Source organism: Harpia harpyja, chromosome 16 (assembly GCF_026419915.1).
Source record: "Harpia harpyja isolate bHarHar1 chromosome 16, bHarHar1 primary haplotype, whole genome shotgun sequence".
Classification (NCBI taxonomy): Eukaryota; Metazoa; Chordata; class Aves; order Accipitriformes; family Accipitridae; genus Harpia; species Harpia harpyja.
In genome coordinates, this window is record NC_068955.1 from 24684058 (window position 1) to 24701742 (window position 17685).

General features: G+C 44.2%; 2 protein-coding genes across 6 annotated transcripts in view; one reads left to right on the forward strand and one right to left on the reverse strand.

The window, feature by feature from the left end:
* QSER1 (glutamine and serine rich 1) overlaps positions 1-8943 on the reverse strand; it is a 45072-nt gene extending 36129 nt beyond the window's left edge. For 3 of the 5 annotated variants that reach the window (XM_052811391.1, XM_052811388.1, XM_052811394.1), the window contains exon 1: positions 8302-8943. In XM_052811391.1, the coding sequence (XP_052667351.1) occupies positions 8302-8417 (116 nt within the window). In that variant the 5' untranslated portion in view covers positions 8418-8943. Of the gene's footprint in view, positions 1-7262; positions 7442-8301 lie in introns of those variants that run through there. The other 2 variants (XM_052811389.1, XM_052811392.1) reach the window with 2 other exon arrangements.
* A 703-nt stretch (positions 8944-9646) lies between these two features.
* The window catches only part of CCDC73 (coiled-coil domain containing 73), a 103638-nt gene continuing 95599 nt past the window's right edge, over positions 9647-17685 (forward strand). Inside the window, 4 exon segments of the mRNA XM_052810635.1 lie at positions 9647-10153; positions 10155-10184; positions 10417-10545; positions 10547-10585. Of these exon segments, the coding sequence (XP_052666595.1) occupies positions 10061-10153; positions 10155-10184; positions 10417-10545; positions 10547-10585 (291 nt within the window). The 5' untranslated portion in view covers positions 9647-10060.

A 17685-nucleotide genomic window follows, 5' to 3' on the forward strand; every position in this document is an offset into this window, starting at 1 on the left:
TTTAATTTAGGGAAACTAAGGCACAAACACTAACCCACTCAGATTTACAGCCCTCACAGCCCAGTTTCAAATACTCAGTACTGAAATAAGAGTCGGTTTCTCAAGCTTTTGCGAAGTTAAAATTTTTTAAGAGCTCAGTACACAACATACTGAACCACTGTGAAGATTAGTGGCTTCACGGCTCCCAGCGGCAGAACTTGCACAGACTGAGGCGTCTACTCACTGCTTACATCGGAGACCACAAACCTCACCACCCTTGGTCATCTGTACAGCCTACAATTCAACACCATTAAACGGGCTCCAAGTCTTCCAGCACACCTACATGGCTGGTACAGTGTTTTCCCCATCCCACAACACACTACAAGAGGTAAGCAGCTCATATGAGCTCCTTTAGATTCAATAAAGAGGCAACCCTATGACTAACACCACTTCCATCCCAATTTAGGAGGTGTGCCCAGGAAAGATCTAACATATTAACAACACACAGTTCATCATAAAATGCAGAAGCAGGAGTCCTTTACATTAAAGGAAACATCACAGGGTGTTACTACGTAATTTTATACGGAAAATTAGCATAGTCCTTGAATTTAGCTCTTACACCTCTTCATCAGTGCTCTCTTCATTCTAAAACAGATTTAAATCTACATTTCTAACCTTGCAGAAATGACCCTGACTACCACGTTGTAACCGGTTTTTATTTAGTTGAAAATACCATATGAACTCGGTTGCTTGTGAATGCTTCAACTAGAAAATGCGCACTGTTCAAAACTGCAGAAAAATAGTTACAGGTACATTGCGTTTATTTTGAGATGGGAAAAACTTCACTGTATAAAACAAATTCCCTAAATATGCCCCAGGTATTGATTTAAGATTTCCTGACATTCAGGCAGATGTCTAAACAAAAACAAGTATTAACAGAGATCAAAACAGTACACACACAAACTAAAAAATTCCTTTAATTGGTGAAAAACCTGTATTCTCTTTTAAAGAGAATATCAAAAGGGAGGTTTTTGGAAGGGAAAAGAAGAAAATCCCATCTCTCTTCAGTGGCACTGAGCATCAGTAACCTCCAGGTCACCAGCAACAACTGAAGGTAGTTAACAAATGGCTGCTGTTGAGAGTCCTAAGGAGTTAGTTTTCTAGGATCACTCTTTGTATAGCAAAGGAGCAAATGTTCACAATCAAGAAAAACCTATTAGAAATCCTATTCTTGGCAGACTCAGTAGAGAATAATGAAACAAGACTAACATAGGAATTGAAGGATTATTCACTGTCTAGCACTGGAATTTTTGACACGAAGAAGAGAGAAAGTAAACAGGATGTGGTGTGAAACACTACGTTGCCGTATTTCTGAAAGGGATTTCCTGGTCAGAAAAAAGTGCAACATGGAACATGCAGCACACGCTGGTACATTCAGTATCACCACAAAACACCAGCCCGATTGCACACACACCACGCAAGCGCAGTGGCCATTTGCCTGGCATGTTCTGGATGTCCAAAAACTTTCAGAACAAGTTGCCAGACATCTGGAAACGCTAGACGAAGGGCTAAAGCCCACAAACTCTTCTCACGCAACACTGCCAGGTGAAAAAGAGGCTATCTCCAATGAAATCTAGATGTATGACAGCCCCAAGTATAATTCATATAGGGTTATTAAAGAATAAATGTTCCTTAGTATCCTCCTATGTAAATACTATTACTCTAAGATAAGGATGCCTAAGGGTGCCTTCTTCCTGCTGAGTGTAATTGGTTACACTTATACAAGTCCTAAGCAAGCAACAGAGGTAGGCATGTTGAAGGAAGATGAAAAACATGAAAAGCAATACGGGCAAATAAAAGCTTGTCTAAACATATGTAGGTTCTTGCTGAATTGTTTTGGAATAAGAAACTTCAAGTATGCAGGAATTCAGGAGTAAAAGCTCCTTGCCCCTATTTATTGCAACCCATGGTCACAGAGGTTCTGAGGATGCTCTAACTGTAAGTGCCCATTTCCCCAATAGTCCATTCAGAGTAATAAAACAAGGAAGTAATATAAGAAGAGGTGACATAGAATAGCAGAAGTAAAACCAGAAACTACGAAATCTGTCCAGTGAGATAAGTAAATCTAGTACTGAATAACTAAGAGCTCCGTCCTCTCTGAGCACATTATTTCTCTTTGCTTAAAAATTCTAAGAATTTTCCTGTCTCTGTCACTTGCATGGTACAGCAAGAAATGCCGTGCTGGAAAGGCTGAATTCTGTATGCTGCTCAAAGATATTTTTGTCACTTTTAAGGCTGCTAAGGAAGGTTTGAAGTGTGACTATTAATGTGCTGCCTTTTAACTAGTTTTTGGGTTTGGTTATTTTTGTTTTTTAATGTATGGAATAGGCACTCATCACACAAAATAACTTTTTGATATGCAAATTCGTGAATGCTTTGACAAAATACAAGAAACAAAAAAATCCAAGGAAAATACACCCCTCTGTAAGAGCTCTAGTATTGTTTAGAATTAATATAATCCAGTCATAGGTGCTTTTTTCCTGACGGGAACAAAGATTTTTCTAAAAACAACCTCCTTCCTATGACAGCATTATGCCAGAATCAACAGCATCTCCAAGAAAAAATAAAAGGTGGGCAAAAGTACAGAAGAAACAAAGGGAAAAGGTTGTTCTCTGGCAGTATAAAGTAAACGCCTACAATTAAAGTTAACAGGATGAAAGGTAAAATACACATATGGGACTGAAAGACTTTTTGCATAGGTGGAAGAATACAAAACCTCTTTCTTCCAGAACAACATATTCAGTAACCTGTGTTGAAGTTGTTGGCTCCATGGGAAAGGGCTCACATCTGAAGTATCATTCTAGGTGATCTCAAGAGAGGTCAAGCACTCAGCTAACACAGACACTTACTAAGTGCTCCTGGCAGGGAAGCAGGTAGTACAATTTGGGTGGGACGCTCATTGAGGACAGTGACATGGCAAGGCTGAGCCCATCTAAAAGCTGCCTAGGACTGCAAGGCAGAGTCCCCGCTGAGGCCACACGGTTCACTCATTACAGCTCTGCTCCCTGGTCGTCCCCTGGTGCCACCTCTGGATTCCTGTCTGACAGCACAGGTACACCAGCGCAGCTCTCCAACTCCGGAGAAAGCTATCCACCTTCTCCGTCAGGATAGTTTTCTCATGGATTAACAAATTAGACCAGCTCCCTGTGCAGTCGCACAAACACCAGAGCCAACGCAAGGGAGGAGAAAAGGAGCCCCTTTCAGCAGCAGTGAGTTCAGCCATCTCATGTAACTGCACCCTCAGACTAACTTTCAACTCGTTCCTTCTGCACACTGTTCTATGTCACCATTTCTCACTGCAGCAAAGCGACATAAAATGCTTAAAATGTTTTGTGTGAAGTTGTTGTTAAATCTTCAACAGGTAAGCAGCATATAAATCCAAACAAGCCTACCTGGCTCATTTTGAAACTTTAGCAAAGATTTTACAAGATGAGCATACATCTGCATCTGCAAAAAACCTATGGGGCGTACAGCCTCTCTCTTCAGTCAATCTTTGACCTTGTCACAGCTGTTATTTCAGTGTGTACTGAATGCAGGTTAAAACATTAAAAAAAAAAAAAAAAAAAAAAAAAAAGACCACTGACAAAAGCCAGCAAGTCCCTGTAAGGTATCTGTGCCACACCACGGACTACCTGTTTTATTTTGTATGTATAAATGGTTTAGATATAAACTATGACAGAAAGTTTGGTAAGGTTTTGAAGTGACCTACCTTTTCATATGTTTATGAAGTTTATTTAATCCTTCTGTGCCTTTTCTTAGCAAGTGTTCTAAATATATTCAGATTATGAGCTTTACCTCTCAACATTTGAAATAGTACGCCATGGGGAACTTTTTATAGGAAATGTGTTTAACAACAAATATTGGGTTTACCTCTCAGAACAATTTCATTTGATGAAAGAAAATGTTCTATGCTTTTCTAAAACACACTATCTGCACTTTTAGAGTTTCTATAGATATGCAAAAATCCATTACAATTTAAAATTGAGCCTTAACTAAATCACAGTTATCATACAGTTGTTACAATAAGCATTAGTTTGACAGCTATGCAAAAACACAAGTAAAAAAATCATCATAACCATTTATCATAGAAGTTTAAGTCTCCCACTTACGTAACTTTGTAGATGAACTACCACTGTAACTAACTCATTATCTTAGATTAGCTGCTATAAATATAGGCCGCAGTAATCAAATGTCAATGTTATCTATTGTAAAGAACCATCTTGAATTAAATGACATAAACACCCTTATGTTTGGGTATGGCAGAGACGGACAAAGACTACCAGGCATAAAGAAACATCAGAGACCACGGCAGTTGCCATAAAATTTAAAACAACAACAAAATAATTGTGACTGACATTCAATCATGTATAGCAGAAGATTTGAGTCTTAGAGCTGTGGTAAAAAACAAACAAGAACAGTGAGGTGCCTCCACTAGTAAAAAGCCTTCTCTGAATGAAATCCTAGAAGTACCCCCAAGTCAGACACATACTCAACCAGAAACCTCATCCATTATCACCTATCTCTGTTTCTCTTTCCAAGCAATTACGACAGTCTCTCAAACTACTACGCGTTCACCTGTTTTCTGAAGACCATGTTTTTCTCAAGCAAGTAGCAAACAAGCGTGACATAAGTTATCTGCTACTCAATACAGGACTAGCTTTAGACCATGCCACAAAAAGAGAGTTTCAGCACAGAAGTAAGGTTTTCTAACAGCTACAATAAAAGGTCAGAAGTGGCAGTGTGCCTGTACAACCATCAGAAATTCCTTCAAGATGCTGACAGCCTATGTAAGAGGTGTGTGGGGGCAAGGGAAATGCGGAGGACAGGAGCACCCCTTTCAGCCCCCTGCTACAGGGCTGCTGTGGCTGCACTGTCCAAGTACGCTCTTCAGTGGGAGAGATTTCTGCTCAGTTAAAGCAGTGATTCAAGTGATTTCCATCAGCTCCCGGCCCCGTTTCACTATCTTCTCCTATTCCATGAGAAAAGTTATGTCACAGCAGGCCTGGTAGCAATGTCCTTATAATACTTCACCACACATTTCCTTTCAGTTGATAAGAATAGTGCCATTGCACAGACAAAACAGTGCCTGCAAGAAATAAGGAGCGGGATAAAAACCAGATGGCTGAAGTTAAGCACAGGAAGACAGGAGCAACGCTTGTAGGGAGGAGAAATCATTTTGATGAGCTGAGACTGTGAACAAGGCTCTCCACACAAAGGGAACATACCCTGCCACAACACAGCCTGCAACAACATAAATATGAAATGAAATTTGAATGAAATATTGTTATCTATATCACCTAAAGGCTGAATTCTTTTCAAGGAAGTACCAGATGAACATGACATACATTTTTTTAATTTAACATCAGGCTAATGCAGCTTCAGCTGTTTAGATGACTACCTGTCAACCACAATCAAAACCACCATTTTGAAAAACGTGATCTGTAACACAAGTCGAGAACATTGACAGCATATTCCCTTACAGTACATTCATACCTTCACAGGCTTGCTTCCAGGCTGGTACAAGCCTTGGCAGCAAAAGGCATGACTCTTACATCCCAATTCCCCAGCAACTGGCTCCATCCATACAAAGACAAATGTTATCAGTGACTAAGGAACCAGAAACACCTATGTAAGCCCAACATGGTTCAAATCTTTAAATCCTGCTGAAGATAAGGCATTCTAATTCCTACTAAAATGAAGTGAACTCTTCAGAGCCCAGTACAGAACTTCAAGTGCAACATATGATCCATAGTATTTTCCCTGCCCTTGCTATGTCAAAAAAAAAAAAAAAAAAGTTAAAACATTTCAGTCAACACATTTAAAACATATCATCTGTTACCATATACACAGCCTTGAGATGAAACTTTTAAGAACTGAAAGCAAGGTCTTCTTAACATTGCTTCCTGAAGTGTAACATAAATATTGTCATATCAAGAATGGATTCAGTAATGCCAATTTATCTTTTAGATTAACAATTTGATTGGTAAAGGTAGCAGGCATTGATCCAATGAGCTTCTGCACCGTACTTGTCTTGGGACTGTTCTCCATGCCATTTCAATTAAGGAATTCCCAAAATATACAATTAACATTGCATTAAGATAGGAGCTATTAAAAAGATTAAAGTTATGTTTTGAAACCAGGGGATTTTTTTTCAATACAGAAAATAATCATAAAGCAGTTGTGTTTCTTCTAAGATCCCAGAGGGATCCACTCTTGCTCCTGCACTACATGTTCTTAAATGACCTGGAAAATCCAAAAAAGCTTCCTCATGGAATAGATGGCAGGATCCCCCCCAGATGATGAGAACTGGCGAAAGCAATACAGAAAGGCCACATCACTGACTTCCACTGAAACCAACAGAGCAACATGACCAAAAGTAGTTCAACGATTGGGAAGAAAGATTAGAAAGGACAGTAGGAGAGCTTACTTTGCCATGTAGGCAACTCTGCAGAGAACCTGGCTAAACATAGTTTCATGGGGCAAGGTTTTGGCCAAAAAACCTAACCATCCTTGCAATTCTCTGTGACACAAGGAATCTAGAGCCTCACACCCCAGGGAGGTCCTATTACCTTCTTACTTAACATTGAATTAATTGCCTCTAAAATGCAGTATCCACAATTCAGGAAGGGTGACAATAAATTGGAGGGGATCCAGAAGAAAGGCTGAATAAGTGAAGTAAAAAAAATGAAGAAAGAAAGAAAATAAAAGAAAGCCTAGTAGCAAACTTCAGAAGATTACTTATTTTTCTTAAGAAAAAGAACATAAAGCAAGAAATCAATAAAAATTCATAAGAAGTCATACGTGGGAAAACATGAGTTATAATGGGATTTTCAGTGTCAATGAGGCCATAGCAAGACTCAGTGGCTAGAAACTAAAGGTAGCCCTCTTCAGATCACAAATAAGAAATAAAATACAAACCAACCACTTGTATACCTTACCGAGAATTGTGTTGAATTTTGCCTCACTGGAAATTTTTAACTGCATCTTCTAAAACATAAGCTCTAGTTTCAAACGCAGATTGAAAAAAAAAAAAAAAAAATCCTATGGCCTGCATTATGAAGAGGTCAGACTAGATGATTGCAACAGTCCTTCTGACTTGATAATCTATTAATCTTATCAGACAGATCAGAATACACGCCTGACCACTTTCAGGACCGAATGCAAAGTCATCTATAGGCGTACCTATTTTGACGCTGTATTTTTAGCCCGAGACTATCTTTTACCTTTAAACGTCGTCGAGATTGGAACTGCAGATGTATCGAGCTAGAGGCATAAAAGGCAGGCGATAACAAAAATCTCATCACCTAGAAAATACTCATTTGAGTCGGCAGCGTTATACAATCAAAAAGCAACCCGAAGCCAATGAGATACCCTGCATTTTTTCCCCGCTTCCCGGAACTTTACAGAACTCTCCGTGGGACTGAATCGCTCCAGACAAGTTTTAGCTGAGAGGAGGCTCCGCACGCCCCAGAGCACCGCTTTAGAGGAAGGAGGTTCACCAGCCTCAGCAGAGCGAGAAACAACGACGCGCAGAAATAAAGGGCGAAGGGGGATGCGAGCGCGGCGCCGGCCGCCGCCACCACCGCCGCCCCGGGGGCTGCCGTCTGCCGGCGCGGGGAAGAGGTCGCCCGGTGCCCCGGCGTGACACGGCCCCGCCGCCCGGCCGGGAGGCAGCATTGTTCCGGCGGGCAGCGCCGGTGCCCGCGGCCCCGCGCACACGGAGCGCTCCCCCCCCCCCCCCCGCCCCGCCGCCCCCGAGCCCCGCTTCCCTCCCGGAGCCGACCAGGGACGCGTGAACTCTTGAACCCGCGCCGCAGCTCAACGCGAGCCTCCGGGGCGGAGAGCAGCGGCGGCAGCGCGCCCCGCGCGGGGAGACCGCCCGCCCCGCCACCGAGGGCCGCCGGCGCCCGGGGACGGCGGGGACACCGCTCCGGCCGCCCCCGCCCGCCCGGGCTCGGCGGCCGCGCCCCCCCCCCCCCCCCAGACGTGAAGGCCCGGCGGGACGCGGCCCGTCCGCCCGCTTCCCCCCCCCCCCCCCGCAGCGCCCGGCCTCACCCGCCGCTCCGCGCCGCTGGGCCCCGCTCGCCCCCGGCCGCGCCGTGCCGCGGCGACGCCCCCCCTCCCGCCGCCCTGCCTCGCCCCGCCGGAGAGGGCCCCTCGCCCGCCTCGCCCCGGGGGGCGCCCGCGGCCCAGGCCCCGGCCCAGACCCCGGCCTTTCCTGCCGCAGCACCCCCCCCCCGCCCCCCGGCGGACCCTCCTCACCTGGGCTTGAGGCTGCCGGCGCTCCGCTCGTAGGCCCAGGAGGCGGCGGGCTGCGCGGCGGCCGGGGCCAGGGGGTCGGCGAAGCTGGGGGTCGTCGGGTAGTTCCTGTCCATCATCGGGGCAGGGCGCGGGGCCGGGGCGGCGGGGGCTCCGCTGGGGCCCTGCGCGCAGGGCGGCGACGGCGGGGACCGAGCGGGGCGGGTGGGAGCGGCCCCCCCCCCCCTGCCTCATGCGGGGCGGGCAGCGCCGCGGCCCCCTCCCCGGCGCGGGCCAGGCCGCCGCTTCCCGGCCCCCCGGCCCTGGCCCTGCCCTGCCCGCGCTCCCCTCCCCTCCCGCTCAGCGGCGGGCGGCGGGCGGGCGGCTGGGGGGAGCTGCGCACGGCGGCGGGGGCTGCGCGGCGGCCAGGCGGAGACCCATGTCGGGCTGCTCTTTCCCAGGATGCACCTCCCCCGCCAGCGCGCACTGGGGCTCACGGGCTCCGGCTCCGTGGCCGGGGGGCAGGGAGGCCGCGGCGGAGGGGGGCCGCCGCCGGAGCCGCCGCCAGCAGCGCCGGCGGGGGGGAGGAGGAGAAGGAGAAGGAGGTCTGTGACTTGGGAAACGGGCGGCCGCGGCCTGACGGGGAAGCGGCGGCGGCTGGAGGGGAGCGTGGCGGGGGGCGGTAGCCGCCACCGGGGGGGGGGGGGCGAAGGCGGGGACGGCCGGGCCGGGCGGTGAGGCGGGGTGGTGGTGGAGGGCGGGTGGGGGAAGGCCGGTTTCTCGGCGGGGCCGCGTCGAGTGAAGCGCTGGCGCTTTGTTGGAGGAGCCGGGGCGGGGCCATCTTGTTCCCGCTGAGGGGAAGCGGCGTCAGCGGCGAGCAGCGCCGTGGGCCGCGGACTCCGGGGCGGCCGCCGACACCGAGTTGGAGGCCGAAAGCCGCCTCAGCCGGCCCGGCCCGGCCGCCGCCCCGAGGCGGCAGGTTGCCTCACGGGGAGCGCATTGTAAAGCAATTTGTTAGGGCGGCTCTCCCGCCCTGCCCCGCCGCGGGGGGAGGCGTCCGGGCGGGCGGGAGCGGCGTCACCGTCCGGTGACGCCGCTCCCGCCCGCCCGGACGCCTCCCCCCGCGGCGGGTCGCTTCGATCTGCCGCTCTCCTCACAGAAAAATTAAAGTGTGTGTGGGATATAAAATAAAAACTCCCGGCGATGGGCGCGGGGGCGAGAATTCGGTGGGGCGGGGGGGGGGGTGTGTCACCGGGAGAAGCTTAGCGCCGTGTTTCCCCTCAGGGCGGCCCAGAGCCCTTGCTTTGCCGCTTCAGGCTCCTGTGTGCCGGTGCTCGGTGGTTTGGGTTGGTCATGGCTCTGAGGATGCTTTACAGAGGTTAAATAATATAAAAGCACAGCCCTTTAGCTAATTTCTTTCTTTTTACTAGCTAAAAGCCTCTTTCATATATATATATATATGTATGTGTATATATATGTATCAGAGCTTTCCAAAAGACTTGGGCATTCCCCATCAGTAAGTTATTGCAGGCCTGGAGCCTGAATAGGCCAAAAGTCAACCAGCAAGAGGAACAGACAGAAAGAGTATTTAAGTATTTAGAGCAATCTAAGCCGCTCAGTAAATAGAGAGTAAATTCCTGTATCTTTGGCTGTGTGCTAGTTAAAGTCTAAGGGAAATGGGCATCAGCTGTGCAGAACAGGGTGGAAGCAAAGGGGACATCCGTGTGGGGCAGGGGGATAGTGGGTGAACTGTGGTGTCTTGCTTTCCCTGCAGGTTGAAGGTATGCAGGCTGAGATGAGCAGAGGAGTGTGCCTCAGAGGTAAAGATGAGGAATATCCCTTTGAAAACAGGGTGACTGCACCTGAAGGCATTGCTCCAGAAGGGGAAGGTGTATGCCAATGAGTAAGTCAGTCTTTTGAAGATTCAGTTTGTAGTACTCCGGGCGATATCAAACCACAGAGTGAAATGAATTTTGTAGTGAAATGCAGAGTTTAGAAACTTAACTACAGCCAATCAGATTAGATGCTTAAAAAAAAATGGGGGGGATGAAAAAGTAGAGTGGTCAATACTAAGTGAGAAAGCAGGAGGGTAAGAGACTTTAGGAGGGAAAGCTGAGGTTCTGCTTTCCTCATGCCTAGTTTGAAGTAGCAAAGTCATCTATAGGAAGAAATGGAGCCTTGGATCAGGAGGGAAAGGTAAGTGTGAAAGTCCTCAGTGCTGACAAGACTGAGTGAAGTCACCCAGAGGCCGGGGCAGAGGGAGGAGGGATAAGAAGAAAAGAAGCTACCAAAGCCAGAAACCAGCAGAGTGAGTTTTCCTTGTGTTTGCATAAGTTAGCACCTGTATTGCTTGCAGCCGGAGGAGAATATGTGAGGGGGTGGGGGTGGGAGACCTCCTTCCCCTGGGAAACACAAGGGTTACTGGTTTACATATGAATGAGGCATGATGACAGAAAATGACTCTAGGTTTATGCTAATGATGAAGCACTTAGGCTGCTGTTACTATTGGAAATAGCATTTTCAGTGGTGAAGAACCTACAGGTTTTGATTTCTCTGCAGGATCTCCACTAATCTCCGTTATAATGTTACACTTAGAGTGCACTGTTTTCCCTCAGGTGGGCCTGAGGGAAGGGCGATACGGGGACCGAAGTGATACAAAATGCCTTTTCCACTTAGCTGTAGTGTTTGGTTATCTATTGGTGTGGAGCTACTGTAAAAGTTTCTTGCCACAAATTTGGAATGACATATTAATAAATTTTAAAACTGCTACTGTTTTGTTTGATTTTTCTCAAGTAATGGCAATGTGAACTTCAAAGAGTACCATAATGTTGTCTATTTTCATTACGGGATATTTCCCTGAAGAGAAGGGGAGAGTGTGTTAATACTGTTAGATATGTGGCTGTAAAATCACGTTACATGAGAAATCACAAACAACAAGCACCAGTCCAGATTTACAGACAGGGAAACGTACGCAATTAGTTTAGACCACTAAATGAACTAATTGTCAATATACCACAGACACAGTGTTTCCCTGAACATTGTTGGAGTAGATCCTCTTTCTTGTAATCAAATAGCGAAGTTGAGCAAAACAAATGGTGACAGTTGTTGTTAGGTTTAATTTCTTTTACGTGGTTTTAATAGAGGTGGAATAGACTGAAAACTTAATTGCTAATGTCCATAACCACCAGATAAAGTCAGTTTATCCAGTGGTTTGCTTTTCCTGTGTATGAGAGAAATCTACTTGTCCAGAGACCAGCCAGTGAGACTTCCTCAGTTTTCTCATTTAACTGATCCCTGCTGCTTGTTGCAGTCCTCTGTCTAGGAAAGCTACCTCGAGGTTTGTGCATTTTATCTTTTTGTAACCAAAAGATATTTTGTAACAGTGTTCTGTAAGACAGCAAAAGAGTCCCTTTAGAGTAAGTGCTTTTACTGTATCCTGGTATCCATGATACTTAAAACAGCTTTTTTGAAAGATGTCAGTGATAGAAAAAAATCCTTTGATAGATCCTGTTAATTACATGTTATTTTAATGCGTAGATTATAGCGTATCTATTAAGATGTGTATTTAGAAATCATATTAGACATGTTCATGATTCTGAATATTGAAAATATTTTGATTCTTGTGTTAGTAAGGAATGCTTTTGTTTCAAATGCAGCAATTGCTGTTTAGGAACTGAACTTTGATGGGCTTTAACACCTTTCGAACTGTAGTTCATAACTAAGTGTCTATAGCCAGTCGTGATATTGTACGTGCTTATCTCTCAAGTCAAGAATTTAATATAATACATATATTTTGCTGAAATATAAGCTAATATAATTTTTCACTCTAAGAGCAAAATCTTAAATTATAGCACTGTAACACAATCTGTGCAGCATACCGGCCTGGGGCAGTACTGAATTTTTGATCCTCATTTCTTTCCCTAAATGAAGAGTCTCTACTTGGAAAAATAACGTAACAAATCCTTTACAGAGTCAAAAATGTCATGGGATGGTTAGAAGACAGATTTAAGTACTTAAGGTAACACTTTAATGGGAATCGTCTGCCTAAGGTCTGAGGAGTGATCGTGAAAGCTGCAGCATGTGTTGCTGCCTACAGGTGTGGTCTGGCAGCAGGGCTGGGCTGCCTCAGCTGCTTGGTGACACCCAAAAGAAGAGGCCTCACCTTTCCTTTCTCCTTCCTTGCTCCACCCTCCTGCTTCTAGCGATGCGCTCTGGCCACAAGGTGAGCAGTAAATTCACTCCACTGGCAAAAGAACATTTACTTTTTTGCCAGAGGTCATTTTTCTGTAATTTCGCTGAGCTGAATCAGCTTGCTTTGCATCAAATGAGTGCTGGCTGAGGGCAAGCAGTGGTAGTGTGCAGCCAGAAGCAGATGGGACGGGAGAGAGATGGCAGGAAAAAGCAGGGAACTTTTACTTTTGATGATGAGATGTTGACCTGGCTCATGGTATATTCAGTGTAGAAATCTCTAGAGTCTAGGAGTGCTTGGGGATATACCTCTGTGGACAGTAGTGGGCTTCTCTGCCCATGTGCCTGTTCAGCTGAAATTAAGCCAGCTCTGTTGCAGAACTGTGTTAGCTAATACACACTGCCCCTTAGGGAAACTTTCCTATTTTCCTCTTTCTGTTTAAATAATTTAATGTTACACAATGCTGACTGGCAATATTGCTTTTTGAGGTCTAGTTTTATGTTTAAAGTGACTGCCAAATGAAATGCAGGATCAAGCTAATGGGTAGTTGGCAGTTTTCTGTGATTTGATCATAATTAAAACCAATATATTAGTCACAAATCCAGGGCCAGAATAATGCTCCAATTCATGCTTGGCATTGATTTATTTATTTGTAATTGATTTATTTATTTATTAACATCTTTGTTTTTTAGTGTGCTGCTATTATTACCCATGTTAACAGAAAAATGTCAGCCAGTGTTTGAGTTGAGTGTGATTATTTTGTATGTTGTACACGTACAAGACTGGCCAGGCAGAAGGCTACATGGTATCTTACAGCTTTAACAGTACCAGAGATGTTAAAATACCAGCATAGCGCCACTAAGAGTCCTTGTGCATACAGCAGCAGCTGTTGCTGAATGGGGTGATTCTTCACAGGGCCAGCAGTTGCTGCCTGTGCTTTCGGCATCCTTTTTACTGCAGGTACAACAAACCTGGCTCTATGGGGCTTTTCCAGTGTCTATCCACATATGCCCTCTTCTTCCATAGCGGGCATTGTTCCCGTCCTTTGCCTTTCCATAACAGATAATGCCTGGTTTTGGTCTTGTCTTGGCTCTTCCCTCATGTTTAAGTGCCAAAATATATTTTTGTTCTTGCATTAAGAGGTTTTCAGCTAAATCTGTAAACTGTTGGTTTTGCAGCAAAATTCTTGGTATGCTTCAGGGCAATTTTTGATGGGCTGAAAAGAATCATGGAAGAATAGTCAGATGCATATGCTGGATCAGCAGCTTCAGCTGTTGTTGATCGAAGAAAGTAGTTAAAGGCACGGCATGTGGTTAACACTGCAAGTCTGAGATTACAGCTTGGTTGTTGAAAGTGGACAAAAAGGATTGTATTTCAGTTCATTATAATACTTTATTTTGGGACTATCACAGTATCATAAATAGTTTGCTACCATACACAAACGTCTTAGTGGTTAGCTTTCGGTGGCTAACCATTTGTCAACAAAAGCTCTAAAAAAGCCTGACAGTTAGCTTTGTGCTGAAAGAATGAATCTTCACAATTGTTTGAAAACAGCGTTTCAGAGACTTGAGGACATTCTTTTTTGAAAACTAACGTTTCAAAGATAAAATATTCAAATAACTTGAACGTGTCTGATCAGTTTGAAGAAGTTCAGGCCAAAGCTGAGCTGGGTCTGACTTACTAAAATTCTAAAAAGAGTGCAAAATAAAATTTCTGCAGTGCCCTTCTCTGTTGAATGCTGATGGACGCTAAGCATCCACTTACAGATCGTGGATGCAGCACCTTTGTGCAGGCTTTGTATGTGTCCTGCTAGGCTGTGGTATCTTCCATGAGCAGCAATGGGTAAGTAGATCAGCTATTGTGCAGTAATAACATGAGTCTTGGTTAGGCCTATTATTAATCACTGACTGGGTTTTTTTGTTGTAATTGTGATTCTGACCAAAGCAGAAAATTGCAGTTGCCTAACGGATTAGATTTTGCATTTAATTTGGCACATAGCCTCTTTAAACATAAAGCTAGACATTAAGAAATGTGTAAATAGGGAAGAAAGTGCTGCCTTTCAAAGAACACACTTGATCTTGGAGCCTCACAGCAAATACTCTCTTTCTTTGCATTTCTTTACATATACTACTCTGTGCATTTATTTGATAAAAAGCTTAAGTATATGTACAAACAAATGAAGCAAAATCTTCAGAATTCATTCTATTGAACTAAAGTTGATCTATGAAACCATGGTGCTTCTCCTCACATGGCAAGAGATGACTAAGCAGGGTATAAAGCTTACTGTAGCAATGAGACGGAAGGCCTTGTTTCCTTCACTTTCCCAATACTCCTGGTTGTGTGGTTTCACACCTTCCAAGGTGCCACCACTGGCACTTGTGTTGATTCAACTCACCTGCTCACGAGAAAGCTGTCTGCTTTTTTCCTGGATGATTTATGAAGGGATCCAGTAAGCAACAGAACTGGTATAAGGTAAGTGAGAGAAATGACATGTAGGAAAAAGAAAACTTAAATAAAACCTTCGGTCTTGAGCAAACTCATAGTTTTAACAGGCAGTATTTTACTTCAACTCTTACTAGATATTTTCTTTTGTATCATATCCATGCTGGGTATTTAACATTAAATACTGGATGTTTATGTATTCAATACTTAGTAGTTGCTGATCTTCAGAGAAATTAAAATGAAGCTGCTTGAACAACTTGAGCGATCACAGGTGTTTCTTAATTCCTAAATGAAGTAGGCACTGCATCAGAAAATTAAAACCTGTTATAAGGCCTTTTCAAAACTTGTGTTTAAGTGTACCAGTTTCTAGACTGAAACATTTTTCCTGATCCTTTGAAGTCTGGCTGCTACCTTTAAAGTTTGGGCTTCTAGAAGCTCCCAGAATATAGGCAGCAAGATGCCTGCATCTGATGTCCCCTTTTGTTTCAGTGTTTCTGTAGTCTAGGCGCTACGCAAAGAAAGGAGGGAAAGGAGGGGCTAAAGGTCTTGCTATCTCTATGAAGAGACTAGGGAAGCTGTGCAAGAAGAGTGGTTTTCAGAGAGTGGAGAGGACCAAGTGCTTGGGAACCATGTCCAAGGAAAAAAACAAACAAAAAACCAACCCCCACCCCCCCCAAAAAACCCAAATTAAGCAGCAAACGGGAGTGTGTGCAATAGCAGATTATGAATAGACACAGAAAAAGGAGTCAGAGAAGGAAAAAAGTTCAATAGCAAATTATAGGTGGAACAATAAGAAAAGAAAAAAAAACCAGAAGGAAGTGAAAAGTTAAATGTAAAGCAAAAGTAGTTAATCTAGCTATATGTATTTTCAACATGGACAAAATTTACTGCATCAAACATAGTCAAAATACATTTGATACTGTTATTTTCCATATAAAGAATTAGTGTAGTTGCCATTGTGAAGTTATGTAAAAGATAATGTATTTTATGGTAAAATAGAGGAATGGTGTACACCTGGTGAAAATTTGGGAAGGTTAGTCCTACAGGGATGAACAGCAACCTAAATTGTAGTTTAAACACTAATGGAACTACTATTGCTTTCCTTGTTGGTACATCATAGGACCTGCTGTTCCCAGCTGGAGCTAGTCTTTTGCTGACATTTCAGTATTTTGCCAAATTTGTAGGGCAGTTTTGCAGTAATTGTTTTTGACATTTCAAAGTGAATGGGCTGGTTTTCTATTAAATGGACACAGAGATTAAAAGTTGAATGGGAAATTTTACTAATCTGAGTTTTAGCTAGGGTTTTTTTTTTTTAAAAAAAAGTACTGTCAAAATGCTGTAAATTTGTTCAACTTCCATGTAATTTTCAGAATTGTTGAAATCCAGTAGATAGAACATCCTCATTTTTGTACATGGGAACTGTATAGCTAAAGTCATAATATTGTAAACAGATGACATAAAAGACATTTTCCAAAGAACTGGGATTCTATTTTCCCCAAGACTTTTAATGAGAATGAAGCATCTATATTCCATCAGTTGTATTCCAAGTCTTAGTTCAGTTGACTGATTAAAAAGCTTCATTGACTGTTCAAATGTAGGAGGAGATTCTGGTATTCTTTGGAGAGTTTTAACCAGCTAGCTCAACTCATCTTGTGTGGTTGGGAGAAAAAGCACAAATCTGACTACTGTATTCCAGTGGGCAAAACAAGAGTGGCTTAATGTAGTGTAATTCACTGTGCTACAGGATTCGCTGTATCTAGCTGCCCTCATCTATCCCTCCTGCCTTTCTGCAGAAGTTTATTCTCGTTGCACAATGTGTACCTTCACTTCAGATTGAAATCACCATTACCAAACGAGGAAGTCCTGCTTCCCACATTGCTTTGGCATGCCTGTTCTGGTCCTCACTGGAGTGGTCTTGCTCACTTCACTAACCCTAAGAAAGTGGCTATTTTTTGGTCACGTTGTTGTGTTAAATCTTCACACCAAAGGTCTGGTGAAAGTCGAGGAGGATGGAACGGTACAACACCTGGTTAAGTTGGCTTGTTTGTCTTGAATTCATGTCTTCATCTTCAGTGACTGCAGTTCATGAACTGTAGCAGTGAAGAAGCTTCTGTCCAGAGTAGAAATTGCCAATGTTAAAGAAAACAAACCATGACCCTTTTTCTCTGTCAACAGGTGCTACGTGGCATGAAGAATCATAGAATGGTTTGGGTCGGAAGGGATGTTTAAAGGTCATCTAGCCCACCCCCCCGCTGCGATGAGCAGGGACATCTTCAACTCGATCAGGTTGCTCAGAGCCCCATCCAACCTGACCTTGAATGTTTCCAGGGATGGGGCATCTACCACCTCTCTGGGCAATCTGTGCCAGTGTTTCACTGCCCTTGTTGTACAAAATTTCTTCCTTTCATCTAGTCTGAATCTACCCTCTTTTAGTTTAAAACCATTTCCCCTTATCCTATTGCAACAGGCCCTACTAAAAAGTTTGGCCCATCTTTAAGAGTGCACGCTGTTACCAACTTCATTGGAAAAAAAAAAAAGTTGTCAGAGGTTTTTTAACTTTTTATCATAGGCTAAATTAGCATTTTCTCTTTTGCTATGATTAACCTGCATAAATGTTTATTTGGAAATTGTTTTACAAAATAATATAGAGACTAGCAGAGTTTATAATATTGCTACCCGTCACCCAACAAAATGACAGCACTTAACATCAAAGCTAGAATTAAAATATAACCCAGTGCATTCAGAAGGCTCTGTCAGATAAGTAGAAGGAAATACGT